Source organism: Cyprinus carpio, unplaced genomic scaffold (genome assembly GCF_018340385.1).
Source record: "Cyprinus carpio isolate SPL01 unplaced genomic scaffold, ASM1834038v1 S000000030, whole genome shotgun sequence".
NCBI classification, from domain to species: domain Eukaryota; kingdom Metazoa; phylum Chordata; class Actinopteri; order Cypriniformes; family Cyprinidae; genus Cyprinus; species Cyprinus carpio.
The window spans coordinates 48,890-71,514 of record NW_024872783.1 but is presented as its reverse complement, the minus strand read 5'-3'; the positions used below and the strand labels follow the sequence as shown (position 1 = coordinate 71,514).

Below are 22,625 nucleotides of genomic sequence, written 5' to 3'. Positions count from 1 at the left end.
GTCAGCAGCACTAAATTCCTGGGGGTGCTCCCATCACAGAGGAGCTCACCTGGACCACCAACATCATGTCACTCTCCAAGAAGGCACAACAGCGTCTACACTTTCTCCGCCGGCTGAAAAGAGCAAGTCACCCTCCACCCATACTCACCACATTCTACAGAGGAACCATAGAGAGCGTGCTGACCAGCTGCCTCACCGTCTGGTATGGGAACTGTAGTGGAGCAGACCGCAAGACCCTCCAGCGGACAGTGAATACAGCTGCAAAGATCATCAGTGCCCCTCTCCCCTCGATCCTGGACATTTTCCTTACACAATGCTCCAGCAAAGCCAACAGTGTCGTAAAGGACACCACCCATCCCTCCCACAGTCTCTTCTAGCTCCTACCATCAGGAAACCCCCACACAATTTCAGTGCAGTAAGCCTTCACTCTCTAAGGATCTCGTGCCAGTCTGCACTTCGTGCTTCGTAAACTGGGGAGCACAGCCTCTTTACCTGGCATGGCGTGGTATAGCAGTTCTCGATTCCAGTCCTTGCGCACCCCTGCTCTGCACATTTTATATGTGTCTCTTTGTTAACACAGCTGATTCAGATAATCAGCTCATTAGAAGTGAGATCTGTGCATGAACTGTGTTCTGATTGACATGGTTTATACAGAGTGTTCATTGACTGTGTGGTTTTTCCAAGAAGTCGCCTGTGTATTCGGCCGGCTGAAAAGAGCAAGTCACCCTCCACCCATACTCACCACATTCTACAGAGGAACCATAGAGAGCGTGCTGACCAGCTGCATCACCGTCTGGTATGGGAACTGTAGTGGAGCAGACCGCAAGACCCTCCAGCGGACAGTGAATACAGCTGCAAAGATAATCAGTGCCCCTCTCCCCTCGATCCTGGACATTTTCCTTACACAATGCTCCAGCTAAGCCAACAGTGTCGTGAAGGACCCCACCCATCCCTCCCACAGTCTCTTCCAGCTCCTACCATAAGGAAGAAACCCCACACAAACCCTCTACCTCCTGAAACATGAACCATCTCACCTCCTCCATCCCCCGAACACAGTTTCCCCTTATCACATGACTTTCTTAATCTTATCTATGCTTTTAATCTATCCCAGTGGATCAATGTCTCTACTCATATTCAGGGACATACGATGGATCTTGTACTCTCATATGGGCTTGATGTGACTGATATTGTGCTCTCAGATTTTATTATCTCTGACCATAAGCCTATATTATTCACACTGCCTCTTCCAGATCTCTCTCATTTCTCTAATACACCTGTAAGTCTTTCTCATTTCTACTCTCCACGGTTTAGCACAAATTTCAACTTGTGCTTTGCTGAATGCTGCTCACAGTTGCACTTGGATCAACCGTTATCTGACTTGGATGCTGATCAACATCTTAGCCTCTTAAATTCTGGCTGGCTTAAGGCAGCAAATGCAACTGCCCTCCTTAAGTCTCACAAGCAAAAACCAAAATCTGTACTGTGGCAAAACTCTGATACCTGTCTCCTAAGACAAAACTGTAGAAAGGCAGAACGTAAATGGAAAAAGGACAGGCTGCATATCTCTCTTCAAATTTTCAAAGACTCTCTTACATCTTACAAGACTGCAGCTAACGAATCATGGTGTGTCTTTTCATTTCTACGCAGATGACACTCAAATCTATCTACCAATCAAGAAAAAAATTCCACTGCAATCACTTCTCTTATGCAATGTTTAGAGGAGGTTAAATCATGGCTAGCCCCAAATTTCCTCTTCCTAAATGAGGACAAGTCCGAGGTAATTGTTTTCGGTCCAAATGAGTACTCTCAGTATATAAGCCCTGAGCTGGGTCCCGTTTCTATCAGCTTCATTTACTGTCTAAAATTAAAAACTTCCTCACTCCTAAAACTCTAGAAATGGCTGTTCATGCGTTTGTTCAACTCGTCTAGATTACTGCAATTCTTTATATTGCTGTATATCTAAATCTCAAATTGCGCTTCTCCAGCTTGTCCAAAATGCTGCGGCCAGACTTCTTTTAAAGTGTTGTAAACATGTACACATCACTATAATTCTTAGATCCCTAAATTGGTTGCCTGTTTGTCAGAGAATAGACTTTAACACTTAAACACTTAAACATCAGATGAGATGATTATTTTCTCTTTAATACAGATTATGCCAATATATTTTTCGATGAGTCTGTTGGAAACTCCGAAGCGAAAACCAGGAGACTCTTGGGTAATCTTCATCAGAATTCTTTTCTGAGAACACGCTGGATGGCGCTGTAGTCATCAAAAGTCTAGTCGTTTATACATTTGTAGTTTATATACATTTCTAGGGGGAGGGATAAATAGAGGTGGAGACAATCTAAACAAAGCATGCAAATGCAGTACAGGAAACTCCTGTTACGGGAGTTTCCCCATCCCTGATCTCATCAGCATAACAGTGTTATTCAAATGCATAGGTGCTAATCCAATCAGTCTTAAAAAGCCAAATGGCAAGGCAGAGCAAAGACAAAAGGTCATTATCTCAGACACCCGTGCTTCCTGATTTGATCCTTTTTTACCTCAAAATATAAAACACAATGTATATAACTTTTTCAGTTTATATGCTATTACAACGGAACCTAGATTTAATATTTTAAAAATTTGTAATTCCACAAGTCTCCCTGCTACAATAAAAGTAGTAAGGCTTTCCTCTGTGTATACCTATCCTTACAAGTACAATTTTAGCTGTATTACTTGTGTCCCCTTCAAAAATTTCTCTTGAGAAATGTTATGTTTATTGCAACCCCCCCACTATAAGACGTAATTTACACCCCTGGATGCAGGTAATCACAGATGCTCAGTTCTCTCTCATATAACACAAGCTTTATTATTTTACATTAGCTGTATTATTTGTGTCCCCTTCAAAAATTGCTCTTGAGAAATTGTATGTTTGTTGCCCCCCCCCCCCCCCCCCCCCATCAAGCCCAAGCAGTTGTTGCTAGTTATAAAGTGTTACATCTGTTGAGGTTTCAAAGGCAGATTCAAGTCCATGGTGGCAGAAAGAAGTTTCACACAGAAGAGAGTATTTCTAGACACTCTCTGGTTTTTCCTTAGTTATGTAAATATGTTACTTGTTACTGTTATGTTACTTCTTGTGTGATATAGTTCATATATAAATAAATATATCTGCAATAATCTTTAGCTGCTAATGTTCGCAGGATTTAATTTATTGTTAGATAATTCTGTAAATGGTACATTTTGGCATTTCCAATAAAAATTCATTGGTTTGTTAGAGTGAGTGATGAGAAGTGTCTGAAATTGTTCCATTAGGCAGTTGGTAGGATTTATATAGGGTGTATTGGCTACTCTCTAGTATAGCAGCTTAAAGTAGTCTAAAAATCTATTTCAGTTTACATTTGTAATATGACTTTTGCTGCATTCCGTCAATGTAAGGGCCCATTCACAGCAAAGAATTATAACAATAATAACTACATTAGCGTCCACACTCTTGTTAACCAACTCTGTTTATTCTGGTACTCTATTCAAGCTGGTGCTGCAGTTATGTTCTGTGAAGAATAGATATGTGGACTTCTCTTAGAGTTAGGAGTCTCTTAGTTATAACTTTATAGTTATCATTTTAGTGTAAACATGTCTTATGTCTATGGGAATTTTAGATTGTTTTTAATTCTGTAGGGTCTGATGTAAGTATGATAGATGTAGCTTGAAAACTTTACACATTCCAGACCTAGATTTGCAGTGTAGTACATCAGAAATAGAAAGGAACAGCCATTTACTGTCGGCAACACAACACAAAGCATCCAGTATAGACAGCATAATTTCCAAGCCATTGTTAAGCCAACATGATTAACATAAATTATAAAAACTCCTCTCAAATGGTTTATGTTCTCTTTGTAGATATCGACTAGTTCCTTATGGAAACCATTCCTATTTGGAATCTCTCACAGATAAGTCCAAGGTGGGTACCACATATAAACTTTGATTAATATATGAAGGAGAAGGAAAAATTATTTTATAAGAGTACAAGGTGAGTTTTTGAGCAATAGTGGTGTTGGAAGTTATACTGGTGCGACATTGTAAAAGTGCTTGACTGGTTCTTGCTCTAGAGAGAGCCTTATTTACATCTTATTTAAAGGCAGGGCAGGTGATTTGGTTCAAAAACATTTTTTGTTATGCTGGTTGAAAGTCTCTTCACATCCTGATAGCAATCACTAAGTTAAGTTTTCTAAATGTATTTAGATGTATTTATATTCTCTGTGGAAGGTGTAGGACCATAAAATATTAATCCAGTCATATCTCTAGGCCTGAGGGCTATGATAGGCTGTCCTACTTGCCTGTCAATGTATATATTTGCATATATGCAAATACATACATTGACAGGCAAGTAGGACAGCCTACTTAGTAGCCGGGTTGTTTCAACCCAACTTTGGGTCAAATATGGACTAACCCAACTGTTGAGTTACATTTTTACATAAAATTTTTAACCCAAAAGTTGGGTTAGTCCATATTTGACCCAAAGTTGGGTTGAAACAACCCAGTATTTTTTAGAGTGTACCTCCGTGCTCTCTGTTCGTGCAGCCATGATCATCAACATGTTCCATTACACTATTGCATACCGAGCGAGAATGGAAGGCATTATTATTGTAATATAATGTGCTTTGTACTGTATTGTTTTTTCACCGGCGAATGAGACATGAGGTTGCATTGAGGACTGTGTTGCATTCAACCTTCCTCCAACACCCTCTCTTATCATGTTACTGTTTATCCTTTGCTTAGCTTGTGTGCGTTCATGTGTTATGGAGGAGGCGTAGCTTTGGATAGTGATTTGCAAGGAGGGTGGGATCTTATGCTATCAAAGCTAGCTTGCTCTTGCTAACCTCTCTGAAATCACCTATCCTACTGTTAAGTCTTATTTGCCCTTGTGATATCACAAATCCCACAAGCCATTTTCTGGAGCTTATACTTATAGGATGTTTTAATGGTATAATGCAGTGGTTCCCAACTTTTTTCAACTCGCGGCCCACAAAACCAAACACATATGTTTGCGTGGCCCACTGCAAAAAAATTAACTGACCCCGCTATTGTTGGGTTAATAACTTACTACTCAGAAGCTAGATTGTTAACTGTATTTATTGAATGAACTAGGGCTGTGCGATATGGACAAAAAAAAAAAAATAACTATCACGATTTCTTTGATCAATTTTGCGATTTCGATTTTGACACACACAGATATGCTTTACAGTCATAAATGTATTCAGGATGAATTTGAAACATATTCCCAAAAGAAAACCAATTAGAGCTGTATCAAAAAGTTGTAACGTCTCTAGAACAGACATAAGTCAAAATAATCACTATAGTAAAGGTGTAACAAAATTTCTAGACTTATGGCAAAAAAATATATAAATACAAATAAATAAATCCTGTGTCCAGGGACTTTTTTTCTTTTTTGCCATACATTGTTCATAGAGCTCAGCTCATTAATTGTAGCGGTGCCTCAGGTGTTGAAATAGATTTGTTATACATTATACAGGTTCACACGTACTCCGTTTGCAATGCGTATACAGTATGTGTATGCGGTGCAGATGCAGCAGTGAGAGCGCATTAATGTAATGCGAAAGCACATTAAATTAATGCGCGAGCGCGAATCTGTCCGCACGCACGCAGATTTCTTTTGCTCTGTCTCAAAACCAGACGCGCTTGCTCAGATACACGCTGCTCTCGCCCAGAGAAAGTGCGCGCACTTAAAACGTGTACTTCTCTCGCTCAAACTGCGTCCTGTGCACTCACAACTCTCTATGCTCATGTACTAGATATTAATTACTTTCGCACAATTTTATTTCTAGCCTTTTACCGCGTGCAGTGTTAACGCTCTGATCCGTTAACATGGGCTCGGAAAAAAGGCGCATCACAGACAGTGTGTGAACCTGGAGTTACGTAGGCATATGCCCAGTCTGTTCTGTTCTCGCGCTAGGCGCATTGCATTCTGATTAGATCGGATGGCATACTGCGGGAGGTCAGGGCCGCGGAAAATCGTGCTTTAAAGCGATTTAGAAATCGCGCACACGCTCAAATCATGATTTTATGACCATTTCTATCGCACAGCCCTAGAATGAACTGGCAATGAACAGAAAAAAACTCGGGCTTATTTAATTATATATATGAAATGATGTTATTATGTTATGACTTAGACATTTTACATATATTAACAATATTATTATTTATTTTAATAGTAATTGGCGGCCCACCTGCGATACCATCGGCCCACAGGTTGAAAACCACTGGTATAATGACCCCTTATATGTCAAAAGATATAGAAAAATATTAATGTCATGATTTATCTGGCTGACTTTAAGTGTTTACATTGATTTTGCATCATAATTTTATTCAAAAAATGCAATTGCATTTGTGCTAAGCTGCATTCCATGAGTACTCTTAAAGATAGCATGTGCGCACATATGCATTTAAGCATTCATCAACTGTTGACTGTCAGTCAGTGATATTTATATATTGAATACTATATTCCAGAATACACAATGGTCTTGTGGGGTTTTCAGAAAGGAAAACACTCTTGCAGTGGAATGTAAAGTTTTCAGAAGCAGTATTTACATAGGAATGATCACTACTTGTGGAAGACACACTTGTGTTGTTAATACAAAAAGACAGTATGGTTATATCTTCTTATTTTGGCATCAACTTTCTTTTAACACCACTACAGTTAGTAGTTTTCAGCTCGACATGGCAGCCACCAAGATCTCATGTGAGTATAGAGCCGCGTTTCCACCGCTGGAACTTTACCCAGGAACTAGGGACTTTGGGCTGGTACTCGGTGTGTTTCCACCGCAGGAACCAGGATCTAAATAAAATTCGGGGTAGAAAAATGCCCCTCAGAAAGTCCCTGCTGCCGAGGTAGTACTTTTTCAAAGGTCCGGAACTTTCGGGGACGGGACTTGGGTGCTGAACATGCTGATTGGTTGAGTTCATGCAGCATTGTGATTTCAACCACCATTTATTCTGATCATTTTCAAAATATTACTGTTATTGTGTCATGAAATGTAGTTTTAAAAGTATTTCAGGCGAGAATGTAGTTGTTTAAAACTCAAATCAGCGGTTTATTTATAAAGACAGCGCCCATTTAAAAATGGGATGCAGATGTCGGAGACAATCAGCTCCACGCGATCAGCGGGAGCTCGGTGCTCATGTATCCGCCTAGAACAGTCTCAACTCGGCTAGACCTTCTGACATTTGCCGCTTGCTCTGATATCTCTTTAGTGGTTAAATATAAAATATAATTCGTTTTGGGTAAATCTAACATGTAAGCTTTGGTCTATATTCAATTTATTTATATGTTAAAATGAAAATAAAAAGAGGACATTTATATAATATTTCGTTTCATTGTAATGTAGGCTGTATATATACACATTTCCCTGAACTAAGTAAATTTCTGCGGCTATTATTATGTTTAAATGAAAACGAAAGGAGGCAGTGGTATTTGATATATTTCGTTTTATTGTAAATATACAGTGAGGAAAATTTCAGTAGCCAAGGCGAGCTGACTGATGTTATCTAGTGAGCTGCTGTTTGCAGAATTAGCGGACTTGCGTCGTTTCGTCCGCGGAAGATCACACTCCCAAGTCGAACTCGCAAAGTCTGAACTACCGAGGATGCAAGTCCGAAATTTGCATACTTTGTATTGAGAAACACGCGCAGACTTACGTCACCAGACTATTTGCCTAATATTCACAGTACTATAGAGCACGGTAGAAACGCAATTGTTCCGGGTAATTTCGGTGGAAACGCGGCATAGGTCCCCGACCCCGGATCGATACTGTAACCAATAACTTCACATGAAACCCCTCACACATCATCAACTGGTTTTCAAAAAAAGTACTGTTCTATTCTTGAAAGTAAAAACTAAACAAAGCCAGTAAAGGAAATGAACAGGTCATGAAGAGGTTATTTGCATTTCCTAGTAGGCTTAACTCAATTATCAGGAAGACACATTCTTTCCTTTAAAACTGTATTGGAGGAAATGTACTGTTAATCAGCATATTTTTTCTTGTTTCCTGTTGTAGGAGTTGCCGTTGTATTGCTCAGGTGGTCTCAGATTTTTCTGGGATAATAAATTTGACCATGCTATGGTGGCCTTCCTTGACTGTGTCCAGCAGTTTAAAGATGAGGTGGAGAAGGGCGACACAGGCTTTTGTCTGCCATATAGGTGAGAATGTCCAGAACACAAATTTACATAACAAAAATGGCATGTCATTATAGACCATCAGTCTTTTGCAAGATGTAACTCTAGCTGATGCAAGGGGGCTAACGAACGGGGAAGTTTCCATTTTGGAGCCCTGGGTAGGCGTAGGTGCCTATTTTTGCAAATTGTTTAAATAAGTTGTCTTTATAAGCATTGAAATTATTCACCGTCTGTACATGAATTTTTTTTTTTATTATTTACACAGCATTTGCACATCCATATTGGCTGAAGTGAAAATAAATGGGAAAAAAAGTAGATACATTTAGATCTGCTCATATTACATCAAAAATGTATTTTATACTGAATAACCCAGTCTAAATAACTGTTTGGTTCTTCAAGAAAACCAATGTTAAGGTTGGTCACATATGGATATTATGCAGCTGTAGATGGTGATTGATGCATTTGATTAGAGTAATAATATCATTAATTAAAATATTTTGTATGATATAGATAGACCTTAAGATTTTTTAACATTTAATTTTATTTATTTATATATTTTATTATTATTATTTTATTTTTATTTATTCTTTTTTTTGTGGTAATGGTAAACAACTTCCATCATTTTGCTGATGTAGTCATTCGTTTAAAAACATAATATTCAGAACTTATTATTTTTTTTGCTTTTTATGCTAATGTTCAGCTGCTTAAATCGGGGCCGTACACACGTATACACTGTATGCTTAGGTCAATATTTGCTTAATACCCTCGGTATATACAACGCCAACACGTTCTCACTCCCAACTCGTCACATAGCGACTCTTGGTCAGGACCCCTTGGGGTCACTTTTTAATGCACAGGGTACCCCTTTAGCGTAACTTTTTGACATGCTGGGTACTCCATTGCTTTCAGTTGTTTGCCTTATGCATCAAATCAAGACACATTTAATGGTTTGCATGCATTTGTAAAAATAGAAATTTTAAATTTATACTTTCAAAGATATTTTGGAGCACCTAACCACACCCCTAACCTAAACCTACCCACTTCTGAACAATATAAAACAAGTAAATACCCAGATAGCACACATGTCTGCAAGATGTCTGTTAAAGATTGCTTCATCTGGAAAGCATCTGCTGTGTACAAACATCTGATAGACGTCTTTAAGATGTGAGTTTAATATGCATTCTAAATCATAAACATCTTTTAAACGTCTATTTGACATCTGATAGGAAACATCTTATAGACGTATTGTAAATCAGCAAACTCTCTAAAAAAATATGTCTTGCAGATGTAAATGTAGACATCAAATGGACATCTCTGTGATGGACATGTGCTATCAGGGTAGTCAAATAAAAATACAGTCACAGGTATTTACTGCAAAAACTGACCATAAAAAAGTAGTATAAAAAGTATTACAAACAAGTCGTGTTGCATTCCAAGTCTTTATGATATCTAATGATATCTTTATGTGAAGAACAGAGTAAATCATAAGGTATTAATTGCTGAAAATGATTCTGCTCCCTTCAAGCGCACCGCTCACATCTCATTCAAAAAGATTCTCCCAAGTCCCAATTGGTAGATTCACCGATTCACACCGGTGCATCGACATAAAAGTTAACGATGCGATGCATCGATTTAAAAAGTGCATCGGCTACAAGTTGGCATTTGTATCACAATGCATCATTTCTAACATGTTTGCATCAGTAAAAAAACTATTTATATATAATTATTAGTGGATGTGGTATACTTTTATACTTTAGAAAGTAACCAAAAATCTGTGACCAATATTATGTTTGATTGATTTCTCCTCTCTAAACTGTTTCTCAAGCACATTCTAGCTCTGATCACAACCGCTGCTGCATGAATCTGATGAATCACAACACTACGGAGACCCAAGGCCTGTTTCATAAAAGACGCTAAGAAAAGCAGGGATTAAAATCCAAAACCTTACTTAAAATAACCTAACAAAAATCAATTGGGGTTAAAGCGGTTCCATAAACGACAATTTAAGTTCACTAATTTGTGCACGCTTATTCTTAAGCAGCCCTTAATGTCAATCAAATCGATCCACCATGGCAAACAGTGAATAAATTTGTGCTGTTTAATGCACTTGAGATATTGTGTTTTCCTCCATGCATAACTGACATGTCACCGGTATATTTTTCATCTGTAAATGTTAGAAAGTCATGCAAATATATCCATTTTGCTGTCAGGAGTGGGCGAAGCTTACGCGAGTGCTGCTGCAAGCATGCGTGCTAAACAGAAGGAATGCAATCTTATAGTAGCGCAATAATTCTAAATAAAATATACATTTTGCTAAAATATTTGATCTTGGACATTAAATGTGTCTTTTGTAGAAATTCAAACCTACACATAATTGTATTTTTATTATAGCAGTAACTGTAAAGGAGCTATTGTAATGGGTAAATCAAAGACAATCTAGTACAGTACTAAATACTAAGCTCAAATAGTTAATGTGTGTTTCTTATACTAGTTAAAATAGTAATTTTCTTTATTTATTTTCATTTTTAATTCAATGATTTTAACTTTTAATTTAGTAATTTTAATGCTTTAAAGAGCGATTTTAGATTGTAATGTTCTAATGTTCTGTAATCTGTTCTGCTAACTATAAAAGGTACAGCTGTAATAAAACCAGAAAGAAAGGCTGCATGGCTAGAAATTGTAATTAAAAAAAGTAAAATAATAGTATGTGAGAGAGTCAGAGCTTGATCTAGGCCTATGTTAAATTTGCTTTATGGAACCAAATAATTTGACAATGAGTCAGACTAACTAAAATAAGCCTAGTTATTTAGTAAACTTGTTTTATGAAACAGGCCTCGAGGCATTAGAAGTGATCATATTTTTTTCCATTACATTGTATTGCATCGAATCGAATCAAAATCAGTTCGCATTGCATCGTAATAGGGATAAATCACATCGCATAGCTGCTTAATTTTTAATGTATTGTATCATTGGCTATGCATTGAGATGCATATCTCATCGGCCTCATTATCGGCCCGAATAGTGATGTCCGGTTCGTGAAACAAATCGTTCTTTTGAACCAGTTCTTTTTAGTGAATCGGAGTGAATGTTCAAAACATTGCATCTCGAGTCAGCACTGATCCACAATTTTCTAAAGTTTCTCATTTCAGACATGCCTGACAAGTCTCTATGACTTAATAAAGTACTAATATCCTGGAGTATATGTTACTCCTGTAACTCTAACAGCACTAAAACATGCTGTGCAGACTGAGAGAACCGATGAGCATGAGCAGCTGATATACTGAGCATACGTGTACTACAGAACGAACGATACTGCTACAGCGGTTCTCGTGTCAACGGCTTTCGAATCACCAGTACACTGAACCAAGAGTATCTTTTGGACACGTTCGACATGCTGAGAACTGTTTCTTTCGGACACGTTTGACATTATGGACACTTTCGACATACTAAGAACCAATGAGCTGATGATACTGAGCATGCGTGTAGTACCAAATGGTACAGCGATTCGAGTCAACAGTTCTCAAATCACCAGTACACTGAACCGAGAACTGTGTCTTTTGGACACATTCGACATACTGAGAACCGTTTCTTTCGGACACTTCGGCACTGAGAACTGATGAGCTGGAGATACTGAGCATGCATGAAGCTAAAACTGATGCTGTGCTGATATTAATATACTATGAGCATGAGTGAAACGAGGACTTGAATGAGGGGGCGAATTTGACGAAATTAAGTTTATTTAATAACAGATAAAACTTACTGGAAAATGCAACTAATTATATTAAAATTTTAACATGATGAACATGCAGCAGTCAAAACATGTAAATGAATTTTACTATTTACTATTTTGTATGCATGTTATATTGTACTGATATTAATATACTATGAGCGTGAGTGAACCCGAGGACTTTACTATTGTGTATGCACGTTATATTTTAAGCTAGAGATGTGATGAGATCTTGTGTCTCGCAAGATCCAACTGGCCTCACGAGAACATGACGATATCCTCTCAAAACATTAGAGCTACATGATTAATCGTTTAAAGATCGCGATCTCGATTCAAACACCCACACAGTCTTATTCCTGAATGACAACGATTCAGCTATGTCTGTTACAACTGTTGCACATTGCGAGTGTCAGTTGAGCGTGAGAAGCACATTTTATCGCTGCCCATGTTAATGAATCATTCATGCTGCTGCTGATCCAGAAAGAGCAACACAAACAGTCTTTTCAACCACACATCATTATTTCTGTTTTACAGACATTTAAAAACATAAGTACTGGGATAAATGTTTATAGTCTGGGTATAAACACTTATTCTCTACAGTAGTGATCAAAATGAAAGCATCTTAACAATTACATGTATTGTAACGCTTATCCTCTTCCACCAGGAGGTGGCGACAACTGCCTGTTTAAAAAAAGTATTTGTCATTAAATCATTCATTCAGGAGATTCCAATTGTGTGTATATATATATGGATTAAAAACGAAATGTTTTCATTTCAGTTCATTCTTAGTAAAAATAAAAAATAAAATAAAAATTCCTTCAGGCTCCATATGCAGAGCGAAATGAGAACAGTCCTGCATTTAGAAATAATTATTATTAACTCTGCTATTATTCTTTATTTTTTAAACTGCTAACACTTTGCATTTTTGAATTATGCCTTTACTGTGTGACCAAAAATGGAGTATTGTCTGTTTCAGCTGTTTGATTGCGCTGGTGCCTCACGCATACTTATTCATTAGAAACAGCGCAGCCATTCACCGTGCCATTCGGCGTGAGCAGCAGTCCACTTTGGCATATTTTTGCTCATTATGATTTTTTTCTATCAATACTGAAACATGCGTGAACTACAAAGCCTATTTTACCTAATGAATAATAGTTAAGCTTCAAATGGGCAACATCACGAATATGGAAACGTTCGGACTTGTCCCGAATGAGAGAGGAAAGCAACCGTTTCACTTTAAATTATTATTTTTATTTTTTATTTATTTTGTTATTTTTTGTTTATAGCTAAGCCTATATTATTATATACTGCAATTATATTTATCCATTAGAATTATATATTTTTAATTCTTGTTCTGTTCTGATAGTTAAATTTAAAGTATTTGTTGTAAAGTGAAGGGAACTAAAAAAATATCCTATAATGTTTATAATGTTGGTACATTATAACATTATTAGGCCTGCCATTATTATTTCTGAATGTAATAAAACACATGACTTATATTTTTTTTTCCTCTCAAAAACTTAATTTATTTTTAGCGTGTTTTTAAAAAACATGCAGCAAACGAAAATAGGCGATTAATTGGTATAAAGGTTGCTGTCCCATTTTATACAGGAATTGTTAATTTTAAAAAAATCTAATTATATTGTTAGTTTCATGGTAACACGCAATCAAGGTCTTCGGATAGGAGATACAAGTTCATTTAGGCTATTTAACATGCAATGTTACCCGTTTCAACTTATAATCTCCTTGAGATTTTAAAGTCAGTTTAATAGTATTAAAATTCAAGTTGAATCTAGTATTAAAAAAAGCTTTAAATTGCTTAAATTATTTATATGGATTAAAGTAGCCTAACTTAAAAATATGTTATCATCATGGGCGGCGCTAAGGAGGGGCTAGCAGGTGCTTCAGCACCCCCAAGAAAGACAAAAGCACCCCCTCAGATTTTTTCCTGGAATCAATTATATACAAGGTGTAGCCTATTGTATTTAATAATTAAGATGATAATTAAATAAATAAATAAATAAACAACTTTTGACTCCTTACGCATGCATAACTCGTGCAAGAGAGGAAGACATTTTAATTATTTATTAATAAACAATTGCTTTCTGAGTCAGTGTAGGGTGCAAAGATGAAGTTACTGAATGCCGTCGCTGACTCACCATCTCCACATAGACGTGCCTTTAATAGAAATAAATGCACCTTTTCATACGGACTACAAAATTAAAAAATATTACAAAATTGAGTGGATGAGTTTTCCTTGCATTTATTTTATTATTCATATAAATAAAATATTAATAACCTGTTTTGGTTATATTTCCTATTAATTGCAGGACTCCAGACTGTGACCATTTTTTTCTGTCTGTGTGACAAAATTTTGTGAGCGGTCGCAGTGCCCGACCACCTCATAGCGTTGGCATTTCTGTTACATAACCAGAGAAGGTGAACATGTTGGTATTCTTGTGGAGAAAAAAAAACATGCAAGCACTGTCACCTTTGCTATTTACCTCACGTTATGCTATGGAGGCTCTCTTTATTATTATTATTATTTAATTATTATTTGATTCCTTAGTGTTTGCTAAATTTATAAGTCGGTATATAATACAGCATATTGTAGGCCTATGCCTCTTATTCGTTTTTGTTAATAAACGTTTTGTAAGCTAGTTTGTCAATGCATCTTACTGTTTTATTGTTGTTATGCTTTTCAATTAAAAATAACCCTGACGGTGAACCTGGGTGCAGTTAGCGCAAGTGGCGCTCTCTGTGAAGCAGGAGCAGCTGGCAGAGGATTCCACTTGGTCTTAAAACCTTCCTCAAACCGACGTTCACAAATAACAAGGATTTTCGCAAAAAGAATGATTAATTATCAATTGAGAATTTGTTATTATTATGGTGTGAAAATAATAATATGGGCTGCAAGAAAATAATAAATAAAAAGAGTAGGGCTGCTGTAAGTGCAGGCAGCATATTTCATCCCAATAGCATGACAACACTGTTCCTCGCAGCCAAAAAACAGACCGAATTCAGTTCAGCTGGAGGGGGTTGGGGTTTGTTCTGTATAGCTTGTGGGGGTTGAAGTAAAGGTGTGAATGTCTTCCTCATTCATATGGACAGTGTCTTATGAGGGTTTCAAACTTGCAGAGAAGGTATAGGCAAAGAAGAACAAATGCCTCGTTTGATTTGGCTTTAGTCATTTTTGCAACTGCATGAGTATTACATACAATATAATATGGTGTTTTTTTCTCAGGAGAGATGAGGCGCCTCTGAGAGAGAGACAAAGAAACTGGCGAAAGAGACGCGCATCTGCCAAAGAGACAAAAACATTTGTTCTTAATGCCACAAAGCACAGGCAGAAGTAGCCTAATAATTGTGAAAAAGGAGACATTTTAATTTTTTATTAGTAAACTAATGTTTTCTTGTCGGCTGCAATATTAAATTCACAGTGCTGACTATCATCCCCACAGTATACTGTACGCGCCTTTAAAGAGAAATGCAACCTTCACAGATTACATAATGCTTACATTTCAAGCTTTCTGTAGATACATTTCTCATGTATGCGAGACACCCCAATTTTAAGTTATTATCAGGAAAAAGTGATCGAGAGGGCGCTTCCCTGTCATGCATGCGCATTAATAATTTTCGCACAAACACTTGAATATGAATAATAATAGAGCACATTTCTTTTAGGTTACAGTACGGGATCCACATTAAAAATAAATCTAATAAGTCTACAGCCGAGACAGATGCAGTTATAACCTGTAAATTGAAGGCTATTTGACGTTTTAAAATGATCTAACGGCTGATGCTGCTCCAATTTGTTGATTTTGATTGTTTTAATAAATCTCTTTTGCATTAAATAATAAAGATATAAAGCAGGTTAAGTTAAATATTATTGTACCAATTATTATAAAATGCTATTGACTGCGAATAAGATTGCAGTTTCACGTTTTGCATGTGCATTACAAAGTAAATCTTTTTTTTTTACATGCAATTATCCAAAATAAAACCAAACAAGATTTGTACTTGAGATAAAATATGTAGACATAAGAATAAATGCTGCGCAACGCACTCAGCATAATGCACACCTCGCAAATCTTGCACTCTGATATTTTAAGGAATATGATACACACCAGTGTACAGACAGATATCTTTTTCTCAAGAAGTTCTCTGTCAAAATAAAGGACAGGTAACAAATAACAAAGTATATGCTTGACAAAAATGCATGCTATTTTTTTAAAGGAATTTTAAAATATAGAACCGGTTCATGGAAAAGAACCGGACTTCCCATCACTAGTCCCGAACATTAGCATGACGCAGTCAGTCACGAGACACACAAGAGCCAATGGCATTTCACAACCAAAGCTAACGTAACGTTTCTTCTGGCAGCAATTTTTTAATTTGTGCACAGACTGCACACAGCAGGATCTGAGCTTTAAGGTGGATAGAGATTGTCCATTCCTCTCACAAATCAATCGTTTTGCCTCAAAAGACTTGGAATATTAATACTTTTTGAGTAAATTGTGAATGTAGTTAAGGCCTGTTAAATACTGTGTTTAATATTGACAAATGGTTAGGTTTAGGGTTGGTTTGCATGCTCATAAATGTGTTAATAGTGTAATGTAAATAAAATTGTCGTGACTGTTTACATTGAGAAATCACACCCCAACATATATGCAATAATGGCAAAAAATAAAGCAACGGAGGAGCCTGCATGTCGATAAATGATGCTAAAGGGGTACCCTGTCCCAGTGGCATAGCAAGTCAGCCCCAGACCCATATACAAAAAATATTTGTACGGCCCCCCCAAACATTATAGATTAATGTAGGCTTCAACGCGGCTTATTGTTGTCTTTTTTGAGGTAAATAATATTTCATGACTGTTTTATTAATAAAAATTGGTTGGGCGTCTGAAACATATACAGGCTGGTCTTGTTTTGAAAAAAATGCTTGGAAATAATATTTTACATTTTCAAGTATATTCATTAGAAGCGCATCAGCCGCCCAATAATTGCAGTCAGCGTGTTGTGTTACTTTTAATATTACACAAATCGGAGATTTTAAATTCTGTAAATTTTATCACGAAATACAAACAATAAATGTGTATTTCCACTCTTTAATATGGCGTGAGATTCACCTCATTTCAAACGGCACGTGAATCAATCATCTATTTTTCTATTCGTTCCAGAACGAGATAAACATGAGTTGAGACCCTTTGGTGTGTGTTCACGGTGTGTGTTTGTGTTCACTACTGTGTGTGTGCACTTGGATGGGTTAAATGCAGAGCACAAATTTCGAGTATGGGTTACCATACTTGGCCACACGTCACTTCACTTCACTTCACTTCACTTCACATGAATGAATATCAGAAGACATGCTGAAAAAATCAGAACAACTTATACGAATATCTCATGTAGGCTAATCCGTCAATCAATCAGTGTTTCTAAAATAGTCAATAAAACAGCCCTTGAATAGTCGTAAGATAACATTTACCTCAGAAATGCCAACAATATAACTTTGCCAACATTGTTTTATTATTTTAATAAATCAGTCAGTTAAGCACCACAAACCCTTTTTTCATGAATATTCATGAATAGGTGGAATATAACGCAGTATAACACAACTTTCTCATCTCTATCTCGTAATTTTGACTTTTTTCTAAAAATATTAAAAGTGCAATAGAATGCAGATTTGTTCACAAGTCGTTAAGTTGGAGTCCGAGTCAAGTCTGAAGTCTTTAACCTGGAGTCCGAGTCAAGTCTGAAGTCTTTGTCACTGGAGTCTGAGTCAAGTCTTGAGTTTTTGGTCATGAGTCCGAGTCGATTCTCAAGTCATTTAGTAGTTCGCTAAAAAAAAAATCCCATTCTGAATCCTCATGTGTTGAAATCTTCCTACAAAGCTGTTTTATAGGCTATAGACAAAATATATGATCTATGATCTTTTTTTTTTTTTTTTTAAGAGGTGTTAAGATGTAAGGTTAATGTACATCCAGCCTGTTATGTTTTAATCCTTTACCATGTTCAAAACAGTTTTTCTGTAATCAAATTCTATAATAAGTCCTATCTACCATGACACATAAGAAAATATGTGACACAGATATTACACAATCATACAAATAAATTATTTATTTTTGATATAAGTCAGGGGTATTCAATTAAAGTTCCAAGAGGTGCAGCTATGTTTTCTTCCAAGCAGAGGTCCGAAAAAATACTGTTTCTGTTCAGGCTTTTCCATTCTCATCTTGAGCAGAAAAGAAAGATTACCAGCAGTTTCAAATTTTAAGTTCTATTCTAGTCATCTAACAACAATTACCCAATTATAATGACATGATTCTTTTAAAAATGTTCTTAGCCTACAGATTAATAATGCTAGATGTAGATCAGAAATGTCTTGCCACATCTGGTTTGAACAGTTTATAGATAGTAAGAAAAATAACTATTTGCAGCATTGTTTTTTCTGCTGTTTTAGTGAAAGTAATCTATAATTTTGCTGCTCTCCATGTTTCTAGTGTTGTTAAAATAACCGCGTCACCTGCGCCAGAGCACATCCGGAGAGAGAGAAAGCGCATGGAGCTGAAAGGGCTTGAATAAAGAGTGTTTGGCTTTAGATAAACAATACTAGAGTAGCCTATATAGTGCTGAAGGCTATTTGCCATAAAGGATCCCGAGCGCTTGTTATGTGATCCGCTCAACTGTTTCGACTCGCTGGTCACAAAATGGTGCTACTGTAATGGTTCGCAGTCTGGATGGATGCCAGGGTGAGGATGTGGTCCGCCTTTTGAATATCAGTTAAATAAGGATTAAGACTTGAGTTGCTTTTAAAATATTCAGGAGTCCTTTTCCTCAAGTCGAGTCAAGTCTGGAGTCATTTCAGGCACTTATTTTGTGATTGTCCCCTTTAAATGAAAATGAGCTGGTGCCACCGCCTCCATTTTCAGAAGAGTGCAGAGCTTCAAGAGCTCATTCTCGTGTTACGGTTTAACTGGTGGTGACCGTCTTACTGACCTCACATTGCTTCCAAATGCAATTTTTAACTACCACATTGCTATTTACGATCCTTCTGGTAGCACTTGAAGGCAGCATTAGTCAAAACAGGCAGAGACAATGGGTAGCTTTAGCAACATTAGCCTTACAGAGAGCCAAGTAGCTCTTTTGGAAAACAAAATATGGCGTGTGATGCTTACTTTATCTGGAATCTGGAAATTTGTGCAAAAAAAGTTGGTAATGATCCCTCTTTCGGAAACAATCTTTGCACAACTTCAGCGCTGAACTGACCCTCGTTTGTCCGGCAGTCCGGCATAAAATGTTAGCACAAAGTATAGGACTTTTCTGTTTTTTTTCCGTTTTCACTCACTGCGGCCACACAGCTGTGTTCAAACACCTTATAAAAGTGATTTGTATTCTATGGCACCTTTAAGGCACTAGAATGCTGCCATATTAACTAAATTACTTAATGCAATAATGCAAACACACTCTTGGCACAGCCACCAAAAACATAAAAAGACAGAAAGAAAGAAGGAAAAAATAAAAACTACCATCTCATTTTAGTTGTAATTTATTTAATTTCATTTAATTTCTTTCAGCAAATTCATCCACAGCGTTTGCAGGTAGTTTAAAAAAAAAACGACACAGTTCTACAACGGCAATATAACAAATGCACACAAGAACCCTGCACATGACATGCAGACAAAATATTTATTTATTTAGGCCACAAATTAAGAATTTGTTCCCTCATTTTAATTAAATGGTCCCCCTTGGCGGGCCTCCAATCAACCTGGGCCCATATGCATGTGCATACCCTGCAAACCCAGACGCTACGCCCCTGCCCTGTGCATTAAAAAGAGACACCAAAGGGTCCTGACCAAGCATCAATATGTGACGAGTTGAAAGTGAGAACGTGTTGACCATGCTCATCAATATTGACTGAGTGCGAGTGTACGCTGCAGTGAGAGAACTCAGTGTCGTTCTGTGTTTGGTGTTTTGAGCGGTATAACTGACACAAGTTGTAAGGACATATGGCAGTGAGTGGTAGGTAAAAATTAATAAAAGAACATAAAAAAAAACAAGGAGAAGTGAAATACCCAAAAAAAAAGGTAGTGGTGGTAGTGTGGCCACGACCCGAAATACTTTCGCATCTTAACGAGCCTCCGTTACCAATTCCAAATTTTAGATCTAATAATTGCACTGTTGCTATGCAGTTATTGAAAACATATAGCGGAAGAGAGGGTATGTGAATGTGGAGTACTCTCATTTTCTAAATCTATTCATCACTTGCACTATGTGTAACGCACTGTCCATAGATCAGTGGGTTTTCAAAGTTTTGTTTTGTTTATTTATGCATTTATTTTTTCACAAGGACCCCCAAATATAGGCTAACAATACCCTTCAGTCCTGGTTCTATGGGGGTGCTGGGTACCAAACACCCTTAAAAAAAAATAGCAAGAGCACCTTCAGTTGAGGCTGTAATAATAACACAGTTTTCGTGCTCTGGAGAAAAGTAAAATGTGTCTATTTACAACGTGTTTATTACAGCGCAGCGCAATACAGCCAATCATATTCATATCTGTTGATTTCTTGAACGCAATGGCCAACCAAACGTCCTATCACCACTTTAAAGCATAGGAGTTTTTGTCAAGTGCTGAGTTATTAGGGTGACCAGATTTCTCATGGTGGAATACAGGACGGGTGAGCAATATGACAACAAAATTTTTACATTTAGAAATTTAATATCTATATAATAATCCAAAATAACCAAATAATAAACCAAAAAAACATTTACTTTGGGTTTAATTAAATTTTTTTTTTTTTTTTTGGTGGTGTGTGTTGGGTGAGGGTGCGACTGGGTAATAGTAATTTTCTCTTTTTTTTCTTGTAAGACTACACCATTGCTTAACACATTGTGAATGTTTTGCTAAAATGCAGTGTCATTATGTTAAAGTGTTTACGGAGGTGTTGAGGCGTTCATTGGCACCCGCTTTAACTGGTTTAGCATGCACCCTAGGCAAATGCCAGGTTCCTGGAAAAAAGCTTGCAAGCGTAGGAAAGTTGTTTGTAATATTGATAATATCAAAATGACCAAGTATGAGGCTGTTAATCAAGTCCTAGGCAATGGTAAACATAGGCCTATATATATATATATATATATATATATATATATATATATATATATATATATATATATATATATATATATATATATATATATATATACATATATATACATATTTATTAATTTTTTGATGAGGCTAATTCATCTGCTAATATCTCATATTTGGTGATTTTGAGATGTATTTGTGTTTGCACTGAAGATTCTGTTTTTCTTCTGTAATTAGAATGGATGTGGACAAAGGAAAGATCGAGGACACGGGTGGCAGTGGAGGTTCTTACTCTATTAAGACTCAGTTTAATTCAGAGGAACAGTGGACCAAAGCCCTCAAGTTCATGCTCACTAACCTGAAGTGGGGTCTGGCCTGGGTCTCCTCGCAGTTTTACAACCGTTAGATTTGATCTCGACTCTGACACCTGATCAGTGACACCAGGAAACCACATGAAATCTTCACAGTACTAAGATCAGAATTTACCTAATTAAAATCTTTTTGTGTGTGTGTGTTGTGTTTAACTGTTAAACACCATTAAATACCAGTGGTGTGAATTTGTGTTTGGTGTATTTCATTTGCATCACTAGGAGTATTAGAGGTGAGAAGGGGATAGTGGGATGTTTTTTTTTTTTTCCTATACCTAAATGTTTTCTTGTCTGGAACTGCCCAGGAGTTAAGCGCAACTTTAATGGTTATTCTTACTCAGCCTTGTAATAAGACAGAGGTAAGAAAATATACTGTATAGATTTAGAAGTACTTCAACTACAAAAGGCTTATAGAAGGTGAAAATTGGCTGCTCATGGTATTTGTTTACTTATGCATTGTTACTATAAAATAATCAGTTTTAAAACTCTTGTAATAATGATCCTATTATTCTTTCAGGCATATGTTAATGAACTGATAAGGCCGGTTTTATAATTATATAAAATGTAATTATTGTTTTTCATCCATTCTAGCATGGTTTCACCCATAACATGACTCGAATACACTACATGACTATTTAAATCAAAAATGGTTCAAAATATGAAACGTTTGATATCCTGTTACTGGTTGGAATCATAGTCTGAAGCTAAAAAATAAGTTTGTGGCCATCACTTCACTACATGAAATCTGTCAGCTCAAATCTGCAGACAGGATCTGATCTTCAGTAACTAAAAATTTTGGCAAAAATCTGGGAAAAATGTCTTGTAGTCTATTCTAGCTATAAATTATCTAAATACCCTGGATACACCAACACCACTTTTTCCAGAAAGCATCCAATACTGGTGGTTTAACTGTTTGTACAGATTACCAATACCCATATTCACATCACATTTAAAATTTATTATAAAAAAAAACACCCAACCAGGAGGTCATTTGAAACCGGTAAACTTCTGGAAAGTTCAAGATTCCAGTTAGAGAATGCATTAGTAATAAGTTCAAAACAGCGCTAATGCAGAGAAAACATGGACAATTTAATCAAAGATGGTGGACAGAAGAGTGACTCGTGTCCAGATGGCAGTAAATTATTATTTTCAGCATGTGTTTGGCTTAAATGCACAAGTGTTTTATAATAAATGCCGGCTGAAGGAGTTTTAGATTATGCACTGGTCAGTGATTTAGTTATTCTGAATAGAGCCGTATAGTAACATGCA

General features: G+C 36.7%; 1 protein-coding gene across 1 annotated transcript in view; it reads left to right on the top strand.

Moving 5' to 3' along the window:
* The window catches only part of becn1 (beclin 1, autophagy related), a 158,647-nt gene extending 137,102 nt beyond the window's left edge, over positions 1-21,545 (top strand). The window contains exons 10-12 of the mRNA XM_042753804.1: positions 3,880-3,940; positions 8,055-8,197; positions 21,226-21,545. Of these exons, the coding sequence (XP_042609738.1) occupies positions 3,880-3,940; positions 8,055-8,197; positions 21,226-21,394 (373 nt within the window). The 3' untranslated portion in view covers positions 21,395-21,545. The remainder of the gene's footprint in view (positions 1-3,879; positions 3,941-8,054; positions 8,198-21,225) is intronic.
* Positions 21,546-22,625: the final 1,080 nt, after the last annotated feature.